This window comes from Impatiens glandulifera, chromosome 5 (genome assembly GCF_907164915.1).
Source record: "Impatiens glandulifera chromosome 5, dImpGla2.1, whole genome shotgun sequence".
Classification (NCBI taxonomy): domain Eukaryota; kingdom Viridiplantae; phylum Streptophyta; class Magnoliopsida; order Ericales; family Balsaminaceae; genus Impatiens; species Impatiens glandulifera.
This window is the reverse complement of record NC_061866.1, coordinates 43,112,198-43,123,595: the sequence shown is the minus strand read 5'-3', so window position 1 is coordinate 43,123,595 and position 11,398 is coordinate 43,112,198. Positions and strand designations below refer to the sequence as shown.

The following is an 11,398-nucleotide window of genomic DNA, read 5'->3' as shown; positions in this document are numbered from 1 at the left end:
TTTATTGCTCTGTTAACCACTTTATTTTGTTTGGACGAAAATACCTTTATCGCATAACGCGAATAGACTTCGCGTTTCGCGAAAGGATTTTTTATATATATAAATACTCAAATTTTTTCATTTCGTTATTTTTTCTTTCTCTCTTTTCTCTCTTCTCTCTTTTTGCGACGGTACGGCAACGGAACCCTAAACGAATACATTATACAGATCGACAACGAAAACCCGTTCTAATATCAGGTGATTGGATCGATTTATGTTCTTATATTCATTATGTTCATCTTTAAACCTTAAACCATTAGGTTTTCTTATTATTCATCTTACTATTCATCTTGGTTTGTTATCTTGTCGATGATGATGTTTGTAGTTGATGATGCTCTGATTCGGTTCCGTTTGAGAGAAGATTCACTTGATTCTCGCGATTGGGCTTCTCGCGAAGCGCCTTCACGTTTCGCGAAGGGTTTTCACGTTTCGCAAAGGGCCTTCACGTTTCGCGAAGGGATTTACTTTTGGTTCTTACTTCTCTTTGTTCCATTACCAGCAACTAGAGAAAAAAACCATGGCACACTGAGTATATTATATCGCTTAATGCTGATGAAATATCTCAAGGAAGTAATACCTATGTTGGAAAGATAAGGTAAGGAAGGTCCGGTTAGTGAAAAATGTATATGGGGGTGATGTTTTGCTGATAAATTGTTGGTTATTGTATGGTTTTACAGTTCGGATATCATTGGGACCAACTTTAGAATATATGATAGCCAGCCTTCTAGTGATAGAAGAAGAGTTAACAGGTGGTTTTCGAGTAAGCAAATAAGTCCCCATATTGTTCCATCTATCAACATTGAAATTAGACATGTAGCTTACAACTTCAGCATCCTGCATTATTGTTCCCCCAAAAGAATGAGATGTATGGTGAAAGGTCTAGACCAAAATACAACGAAGAAATGGGATGGATCATATGATACAGTCCTGGAGAATACAGCTCTGAGAAGGCATGGACATCTATAGTGTTGGTGCTAGTACTTGAACAAGTTAGAAAGGGAAGATAATTTGGTGTCTTGCGTTTTCCTACTTTGACAAAGATGGAAGCGGTCTCATAACTGTCGACGAGCTTCAACATGCGTGCAAAGACTTTGGTTTAAGCGATGTTCATCTTGAGGATATGATCAAAGCCGTGAAAGAAAATCTTGTAATTTTATCAACAATAGACCAATTGAACAAACAAATAGAACATTATCTAATAAAAGCTTATCAAACCAGGTATTAGAAGATTGCTAACTTAGAATCAATGAAAGCAAATGGCACTTCTAAGCTTTTCTACTAACAAACAAATAAAAGTTGATATGAAATAGAGATTAGGGTTTTGATAGGTCGATCATTAGTAATAGTACTTAGGATAATTATGTTAGTTTTATTATAGCTTATTTTGATTTCCATTAGGATTAGGTTTAATAATGTAAATTGGATTAAAGCCCCTAATATGAAGGGAAGTTTATACAAGTCCAATCTTAATTTTTCTATGTCTCCCCCCTTTCAAAATGCAATTCTACAAAAAAAACCCTTTAACATATAATTATATAACACCTAAATGAAAACAACTCAATTGTATTGACTATTGAGAGAAACCCTATCTACAAAATGAAATCAAAGAGGAGAAAAAACTAACTACTCACACCAACATAAGAAAAAATCCAAGTATGAAACACTGATTTCAATAGAAACTCCGGTATGAGATGTATCGACGGTGCATATAACAGCCGAACCAACCACATCAACAAGAGCAGTAGTAGTTCCTCCGTGCAAGAAATTCCCAGTGTTCTTCATTAATAATAAATGAAGAATCGATCAATCTAAACGGAGATAAGGAAACACCTAATTATATATTTAAGAAGTCGTACCAATAAACGAGGGGGTACTTTCATGGAACAGACGATTCATCTGGCCTCTACAAGATTGAGATGGAGACCTTGCATAATGAAGGGCTCGATGAATTTTGGTGGCATACCATCTATAACGTCGGTGCTTAGCCGATTTCCGTCTTGATGTAAGTACTTCTTCACTGAATCCAGACCCATTTCTTTCAATATCTTCGCCTAAGATTGGATTAATGAAGCCCTTCGCGAAACGTGAAGTCTCATCGGATAAACAATAAACAACAACAGTGAATGTGATTTAGAATCGAATACAGGATGTCCATTTCAATTAAATAAACAATAAACAATAAACAACAAACAACAAACGTACCATGTGGAACAGTTCCCGTGCTTGTCGTGCTCATTGTCCGTCGTCGAATATCGCTGTCGCCATTGTCGAAGATCGTTGCCGCCGTTTAGGGTTAGAGAGAAGGAGGAGAAGAGCGGGAAGAGAGAGAAAGAGAAGAAAAGAAATTAAAAAAATATGCCCAAGTTATATTAAATAGTAAAAGTATTCTGGACTTTTCATATTTTTCGCGATAAGGGTATTTTCGTCCAAAAAAATAAAATAATCACCAAAGTAATAAAAATTATGGGGTGACCACATATGCAAATAAGTAATTCTTTAAAGTTATTTCATCAAATTTCCCTAAGAGCTCTTGGATGTGGATTTTTTAGATTACTTTAGAATTTTATCAAAATTTATAAATTATCTCTATCACATACTCGGAGGATTTATCTTAGGGCATAGCCTATCTTGCTTTTTTTTTACGTTAATGAATTATGACATTATCCTATAATTTTTTAATTTTTTAATTTTTTAATTTAATTCACTATTTTTTCTCTAATTATTAAAAAAATAACAAAACCTACATTTATTCATTAATTCTATTTATAATTTGTCCATTATTCTTAAGCCCATCACAAGTACTATTTTGTAAGTGCACCTCATTTTAAATTAACTAACAAATCAAATTATTTTAACTATTAAATCACTTATTTTATCAACTTAAATATTAAAATACATTTATTTTATTTTAAAAAAAATTTCCAATAGTAATTTAATAAATTAAAAAGTCACACTAATTTTTCAACCCATACTTTTTTCTTCTTTGGACAAAACCCATATAAAAACAATCACAAGATCTTTCTCTTATGTTGAATTTAGTGATTTTGTAAGAAAAATATTTATTACATTTTATTTATTTTTAATTATGTAATTTATTAATTAAAATATCAAAATATTTATTTTTATTTTTATAAAATTTAAATTTTACATATAAAAAAATTATTATAACAATTAAAATTTTAAACAACTTTATTTATGAAATAATTAAAAACAAAATCAATTAAAATTCTTAAATAAAAGAATAATAAATTATGCAACTTTTTTCATCACGCAATAGCAATGATTAATGAGTATTACAAAAGTTGTGACAGAAGACATTTATAGTTGACCAGAAACAAACACACTCAAGATCACTCTTTTTGCTATCTTTATTAAGGGCTGTTTGTTTTTTTATTAATTATTATTTCTTTTAAATGTAGGGTTAAGAAAGTCCATACTCATTTCATCAACAAAATCGAATGATTGAGAATTTTGAATTCTTAAACTCAAATTTTAGTAAAAAATAAAATAAAATAAAATTAATGTAAAACAAATTAGTACGTTTGTTTCAGTCAAAGGACTATGATTGCAACTTTTTCTCTGCATTGTTATTTTTTATTTTACAAATTTTCGACCAATTAAGGTTAGGGCCTTGTTTGATGGTTGATTATTGAGATAAAATTAAGTTTTATCTTAAAATTTAACAATCATATTATTTATCTAATTAATCATTTAAATAATTTAAATATCAAAATTATACTTAAATATTTTATGTTATATTAAAAACTGATTTTTTTGAGTTTCATCAAACATAGGTTTTTTGAGAAAAGCCTAAATAAAATCCAAAATCCCAGTTCCTCAAACAAGTCCCAGGTCTAGGTTAAATGAACCAGTCTAATTAAACTAAATTTCACAATTTTGATTTTAAAAAAATGAAAACAAAATGTATAAATATAACTAAACAAGCACATCATTAATTAAAGTATATCTACCTCCTCTCAAATTCTGAATTCAAATTAAAATCCTAGATTATAAAATATAGAAATATTAATACAAAATTTTAAAAATAAATAACAATAGCCAACAACACACTGCAAAACATTAGTTTTTTTTATTAAACATTTTAAGAAAAAATTGGGACGATAATTTTATATTTATATAGATTTTTTTTTTTTGTGAATGAGCCCAATATATTTGGTTAGATTTTAGTAATAATCAATTGGGCCTATAATCAGATCTATCTCAGTAGCATTATGGCGGCCCAAATCTTAACCCAAGGTCCCAAACTACACTTTACTTCAAAATTTATGTATATTTTTTTTTTTATAATTGGACTTCACTTTGCCTACTAAAAAATATCCATCTTTTAGAACAAATCATTTTTTAATTTATTATTATTATTTTAAATAAAAGTTTATTTTTCAAAATAAATTAGAAACTATCATTATATTTATCACTTACTTTGTTAATGAGAATCGAATTTCAAACACTCTTAAAAAAAAATTATATACATATTTTTGGGAAAAAAACCAAAAAAAAAATGGAACAACGGATTAAGTATGTAGTCCACAAACACACTTAACCATTTAACAAAGCACAAAACTTTGTTGAATGGAACAAAACTCTCACCATCAAGAGAGCTTATGGGAGTTGGAGTAGAAAGTGGACTCCTTGTGGGTCAAATGGGTGCATACAAGATTTATGAAAGAAGAGCAGAATATCTAAACACGAAACATCAATGAATGAATGACATGGTCATTGAAGAAGATCCTAAAAACAAGAAAAAAATGTCTTTCAAATGGTGCAAACCACAATTGGAAATGGAAGAGGGATACCATTTTGGCATTATCCTTGGCTGGATAATATTCTCATTATATTCAAAGAAGAAATGCAAGGATGCAGAATTAGAAGAGAATGCATCAAGTACTCATTTAGAGACGTCTATGAAGGTAAATTGATTCACTTCTGGGGCGTATTTCAGAAGGTGATAGACTCCTAAACCTAATGAGGCAGAACCAACTCAATAAAATAAATGATGAAATATGCTAGAAAACAGAAAGTTATAAAAAGTTCAATACATGAAAGTCATGGGAAATGATTAGAATAAGAGGACATGAGGTAGATTGACATAATGTGGTATGGTCTCCAAAGATTATTTATCGTCACCAATTTATTCTCTGACTGGTATATAGGAAAATGTTGACAACAAAAGATATAATTTGAAAATACATAAACATTTCTGATATCAACCGTGTCCTATGTTCGGGAGTTGAGAAAAACATAAACCATTTATTTCATTTATTTGGGGAATGCTCTTTTGTAATATAATTTTGGAGGAGGTATGTTGCAAATATGAACATCATCAACTTTTCTAGAACATGGGAAGAAATCTAAGAATGGATGAAGAATAAAGCAAAAGGAAGGTCCTTCCATGTAAGTATGTTGAAATGTTACTTTGGAATAGTAATCTACAATATCTGGAAAAAAAGAAATTCAAGAACTTACAGTGGAAGAAGTAGAATTATTGAAGATATCTGGGGAGATATAACTTCAGATGAAAATGCACTTATTCATTCATGGAGAGGAATCGAAAGCAATGAAGAGAATATAAATCTCCGTCAGATATGAAATATTTCGTTTGAGAAAGTCACAAGCATAATCAAAATAAAAATGTTATAGGCGCTAATTGATTGTTGTTGTTTGTAATTCAATTTTTGTTTCATTGTCAAATCTAGAAATTGTCTAGATCTGATCTTAAACTTTTGTATGTTTTTTTTTCTTTTTGTTTTTTTTTAATGAAATGGCACTAAGTTGTTTTCTAAAAAAAAGTGTAGAACTTACCGCCTGATTAGCTAGAACCCAGGAATTTAGGGTTAGTATCCACCTTTTATTGTCGCAAAACAAAAAGAGGGGATAAAATTATATACATTTGTAAGACCTTTCACTGGTTGTTAATAGTGTATTAGTAAATATCAATACCAAACGAAACAAAATTTGAATCCATTATCAATATTACATTTAAACATTTTAAAACTTAGTATTGTATCGTGATCATAGTCACAATCATCTCTTCAAATGGTAAGAATGAAAATAATTTTGTTTTCATTTAGTACAAAATTATTTAACTAAATTAGGTGAAATTTTAACCGACTATTTCTTATCTGGATTTCAATCGAATGATTTCGGTTGTTTTTAGTTTGTACTTTGTCCTATGATTATTTTTTTAGTTCTTTCAAATCATAGACCAAGGAAAGGAAACGTTAGATTGCAAATTCCATCATAAATTCAATCTCGGTGAAAAATTTAATTCACGGAATCTCTTTAGAGCGGAAAAATTGAGTTCCCAAAGTAACTTAAACAAACTAGCCATAGGGCTCTTTACCTCTGATAAGAGGAACATGAGCTCTGGACAAGGTTAATGAAAAAGTAATTTATTTTATAAAATATGATTTGTTTTGATTTTCCAAAAAAATGTAAAAGTAACAAATAAGGAAGGTAATGCAATGTGTCTTAAGAATAATCCTATTGTCGGTAGAATTGGTAATTTAATATGGAGAAACATAAAAATAATATTTTGATGGGCATATCTGTCTAATATTAAAGTGAAAGATTTTATTTGATTTTTATTTTTTCCCTAGAGCTAGTGATATCTGTACATGTGGAATTGTAAGGTTGAACAAAAAGAAATATTTAAATGAGAAAGATGAAGACAAGTTCAATTTAAGCTATTAATAATAAGTATAGATAGGTAAGATGGCATCTTCTGCTACAAGTAGAAAATATATGACATTGACATAGCAACCATGACCTAAATTCATTTCTTTAAGTTGAAGAACAATTTCAATATCTAAGCAAAATCTTTCTTAAAAATAATAATATCAATTTTTGATCTTCAATGAACTAACCAGATGGGTAATAATTGGCTGCAATCCCTTTTTTCACCATTGAAGAAGCTATGGTTTCGTCTTAGTTTGGCACAAAGGAAGACAAGTAAGTAATGCATCCTAGAATTTACCAACATTTCATCCTTTTTCCTTTCTCAAGAGTTCATGGTTTCGATTTTTGATTGGCAGAAAGTGGTATATACTTATTGTATGAAGATGTCAAATCATGCCCGTGTGAGGATGTGCAGATGTTATGGTCAATTATAGTCGAATCTCGATCCCCTACTTTGCCAGTTATCGTCGATAAGAACACACGATAAAACTTCTCCATCTTTTAGTACTCCTCTTGTATATATAATAATGAAGTTGAATCTAAACATGGATATATCTTTGTAAGGAAAAACCCTTTTTTTAACCAGTTTTTATGCAGCTAATAAGATTAGAATATAAGAGAATGAGAATGAATTGAAGAACACATTCTGATATCAAAGATCTACTACTTGCAGCCATGAAAATGTTACTTTTATCAGAAAGATGCTGAATTGGGATGAAAATTAATGTTGGGCCACACAAGTGACAGCCACTCCTTGAAAGATTTGTGAACATTTGAAAAAGAAACACTTAACTTTAATAATGCCCATTCCAACCCAATTTACATCCTTCTTTCATCAACCAAAAAGGATGACATTGGCAGGTGTCACATGGCCTCTTTAGGAGTAACTTATAATGTTCATTTTTTTTGGTTGAAAAAATAATCATTAAACTGAATTATCAAAAGATATCAAATTTCTGAGAAACATCCAACAAAAACAATATCATTCAAATTATAACATTGATGGTCATAAGTTAATCACAAACCGAAATTAAACGAATATAAAATCAACAAAAATCTCAGAAAAATAAAAAGACTTCTGAAATTTGTTCAAAGTGAAATTACTCGTCGAAAAGAGTTTAGATCAGCATCTAAACGAAGTCTCATTCTTTTATTACCCTTTTCAAAATCTTCCAACTTCATAAAACTTGAGGGTATAATTAGTCAAAGTTAGATGTAAACTCCTATTATTTAGATTGCCTCCAAGAATGGACTGTAAAATGGAATTGTAAGAGTATATAAGATTAAAATGATTTAACCCACTAAAATTTTGTAAAGAGTAAATTTGTAATAGTAAATTGAATTTTAGTGGAAAATTTTACTTTTTAGGCAAATATTTTCATTAAACCATTACAAACATAAATGTTAATAGTATACCTTGAGTTTAATTAAAATCTGAGTTAAATAAGGAGCAAACAAATATAAAAATAAAAAGAGAAAAGTATGGACAATCTTTTTGTCCTTTATAAAAGATTTGGTTTTTAGAAATTTATCTGATTAACTAGCAATCAAATTTTTGTTTAATTGGGATTCTTGTGGCTTCATTAAAAAAAATGGTATTAGGTAAGACATGTTGTATTTTTGGAATAGGTTTACTTATGTAATCTTTTGTAGGGTGGGATTGAAATTCATTAAATGATATCAGAGTATTTCGGAGTTGCCGTAAAATTCGGATTTTCAACGATCGTATTCGTCCGATGCTTATCATTCATAACGTTAGTATTATAACATTTTCTTATCTCGTCCCGGAAACCGATAGAGTTGGTCGAGAAATTATTCGTTTTTCTTGAGTATCTACATTGTTGTTGTGTTTAAACAATTCTTATCACAATTAAATTAAAAAAAAAGTTTGAAATCTTTAATTTATTGCCTCCACTATCTAATACATTTTACTTTCTTTTCATGACTATTATAATAAAACCCAAACAGACCACAAGAGTCAGTAATACCAGATCCACTTCTTTTCGTGGTGGGATCAACTCCATATAGAACGTGCAAGCATGTATCTAGGCTGTTTTGGACCAAACCAAACTAACCTAAACTTTAGAACCTATATAGATAAGGTACTTTAATTTGTTGGGGGCAGAGACATAAAACCATTTATGGAAACATACACTGGTGTGTTGCCTTATGTATATGGTCTGTTTCGAACCGCAAGACGAAGATTTGGTTTTAAGAGACTGAGGAGAGTTGAAGATGACGATGAAGCGTTTATCGAACCACCTAACCGAAGGTTTCGAATAGTTGGGATGGTCATTATGTTGTCTAAGAGGTTAAGAAAAGAATAGTTAGTACTATGAAACTAACATATTTATTTCATTCATTCATTTGTTATGTATTTTGATTTTATTAGCATTTACTTGGTTTCAAAGCTGATTTTGAATGAAAAAACGTTATTAAATGAATGAATATTATCTCATATAAATTAATATTCGAATAAAATATTGTCAAGTTTTATTACTTAACCTCAAAAATGTCTGGATTAAGTGCTAATGAAGCTTCCAAGCCTTGAGTTCTTCACTACTCCTATAAAAATTCTTCAGCCATGTTCAAATCCTTGAGTATTTCAGACTTGACATCTTCCGGAAGTGGCGCAGATGGACCAGCTTTCGAATAGAACTTTGCTAGCGATCTTATGGCTTTCTCGATCATGACATAAGATTCCTACATTCAAACGGGATTATATTATATAAAAGAGTTAAATTTGATCAATGAAATCATACTTAATTACCTCTTTGGTCACTTCTTGTCTGCCCCTCCAAGTGTTTATATACTCTCTAATAGACTCTTTAGCGGAATCTGCAGTCCTCCTGAATTTAGAATTATCCTTTGGATCTTCCTTAAACGACTCTTGCAGAGTTCTAACCACCTCTCTCGCCGATTTCAAATAATCCTTTGGCAGTACTTTACCCGACTTTGTCACTTCGTTTGGATCAAACAACGATTTCACTGCACCAACAATACCATCATCATCTTGATCCTTTTCCCCATTTCCTGCCCAAGCAGGCTTAGCCATTAACCAACTGTTGACTGTGCAAAGGGTAAGCATGGAAACACCACAGCATGACATGGCATATCGACGACCACAAGTGGAATCTTTCTTTTCAGACGACAGTGCGACGCGAACAATGTTGGATGGTAGATTACCTGTTCTATAAACTAGTCAATAGATCATCTAAACAATAAAAGCAGTGAATAAGATGGACTACTTTAATTTGATCGATATGATGGAGAAGAAGACTAAAAGTAATAGGAATTCTGAAGAAGGTTGTCTATAACCACAGTTTTTTTCCCAATTCTTAAGGCGTTCTTAATAGAATCGGACTTAAAGATAGATTACTTGTTCTATAAACTAGTCAAGAGATCATCTAAACAATAAAAACAGGGAATAACATGGACTACTTCAATTTGATCGATATGATTGAGAAGAAGACTAGAAGTAATAGGAATTGTGAAGAAAGTTGTCTATAACCACCGTTTTTTCCCAATTCTTAAGGCGTTTTTAATGGGAATTGAACTTAAAGATAGATTACCTGTTCTATAAACTAGTCAAGAGATCATCTAAACAATAAAAGCAGGGAATAACATGGACTACTTCAATTTGATCGATATGATTGAGAAGAAGACTAGAAGTAATAGGAATTGTGAAGAAAGTTGTCTATAACCACAGTTTTTTCCGAATTCTTAAGGCGTTCTTAATAGGAATCGAACTTAAAGATAGATTGGAAATGGTTGTGTTGTTATGTAGTCGAGTGAATTAGTCTATAATCATGATTCTTGAAGGTTAATTAACTAGCCTGATATGGAGGTGTTTCATCTCCTCCATATTTCATTTACAAACTTCAACATTTCAAGGAAACCCTAATTGACTAATGAAGAACTTGTTGCAGCATTATAGACAACTAATGTCAAGAAACTCCATTGATGAACTGAATCAGAAAATCTGCAGCTGGGCTTAGCGTAAAACTGGATAAAGACTACTTAGATTGAACAAGCAGCAGTAACAGAATGAACAGCATGAATGAATCTAAGAATTTCTAACCTAATAACAAGGTTTAGCAGGTAGAATCCTCCATATATACTTAATCAGGATCTACATTTCTGTTTAATTTGATGAAAATTGCTGAATAAAAAGCTAGATAGTTTCCGTGAAGAGTGAAAACAGAAAGAAAAGTTACCTTGATCGATTGATCTTGAAGGTTCGACAGATGAATTGAAGATTATACAGGGACGTGTAGTAGCTGAAAGAGAAGTTAGCATTTTGGCAGGGCATTCATAAGCTCATTGATGCGCTCTGTCTCTAAGTTCGCCGCCATGGATGTCCATATTCATTCATTCATAAAATCAGATAGATTGGAAGTTGGATGTCTTCTGCACATTTCTGTCCATTCAATTCCAACCTTCCAAAAAGTTATTATAAACCCACTTAATTTAAGGGGAAATTTGATGAAATGGCCCCATAACAGGGGAAATTCCAAAAAGGGCCCACGCCTACTAATGTTGGCAAAAAGGCCCTTTTGCCCTGCGAAATGTCAGAAATATCTCTTCGGCGCCATTTTTTACGCTCAAAGACGCGAATTACCAATCACACGATTTAATCTAAATCGCGTGAGTTCATCACCGC

At 31.1% G+C, this 11,398-nt stretch overlaps 1 protein-coding gene across 3 annotated transcripts; it reads right to left on the bottom strand.

Annotated features, from left to right (window-relative positions):
- Positions 1-8,654: 8,654 nt before the first annotated feature.
- On the bottom strand, positions 8,655-11,166 carry LOC124938431 (photosystem II D1 precursor processing protein PSB27-H2, chloroplastic). 3 transcript variants are annotated; one of them, XR_007099406.1, is made up of 4 exons: positions 10,953-11,166; positions 9,506-9,926; positions 9,241-9,438; positions 8,655-9,039 (listed from the first exon to the last, which is right to left on the bottom strand). XR_007099406.1 is itself a non-coding variant. In XM_047478870.1 (3 exons), exons 1-3 carry the CDS (start codon positions 11,045-11,047, stop codon positions 9,301-9,303), a joined length of 654 nt encoding a protein of 217 aa, XP_047334826.1. In that variant the 5' UTR covers positions 11,048-11,166; the 3' UTR covers positions 9,171-9,300. The 3 variants fall into 3 exon arrangements, 2 of the variants coding, with proteins under 2 accessions (XP_047334826.1, XP_047334827.1); XM_047478870.1 differs by lacking the exon at positions 8,655-9,039 and having other exon boundaries at positions 9,171-9,438; XM_047478871.1 differs by lacking the exon at positions 8,655-9,039 and having other exon boundaries at positions 9,171-9,438; positions 9,506-9,921; positions 10,953-11,162.
- Positions 11,167-11,398: the final 232 nt, after the last annotated feature.

Excerpts from the sequence above, each read along its gene's own strand:
- LOC124938431 (XM_047478870.1), bottom strand. The coding sequence starts at position 11,047 with ATGCCCTGCCAAAATGCTAACTTCTCTTTCAGCTACTACACGTCCCTG. Across the intron at positions 9,927-10,952 it reads TTCAAGATCAATCGATCAAG|AACAGGTAATCTACCATCCA; the intron begins GTAACTTTTCTT and ends ACTAGTTTATAG. Across the intron at positions 9,439-9,505 it reads GACAAGAAGTGACCAAAGAG|GAATCTTATGTCATGATCGA; the intron begins GTAATTAAGTAT and ends GTTTGAATGTAG.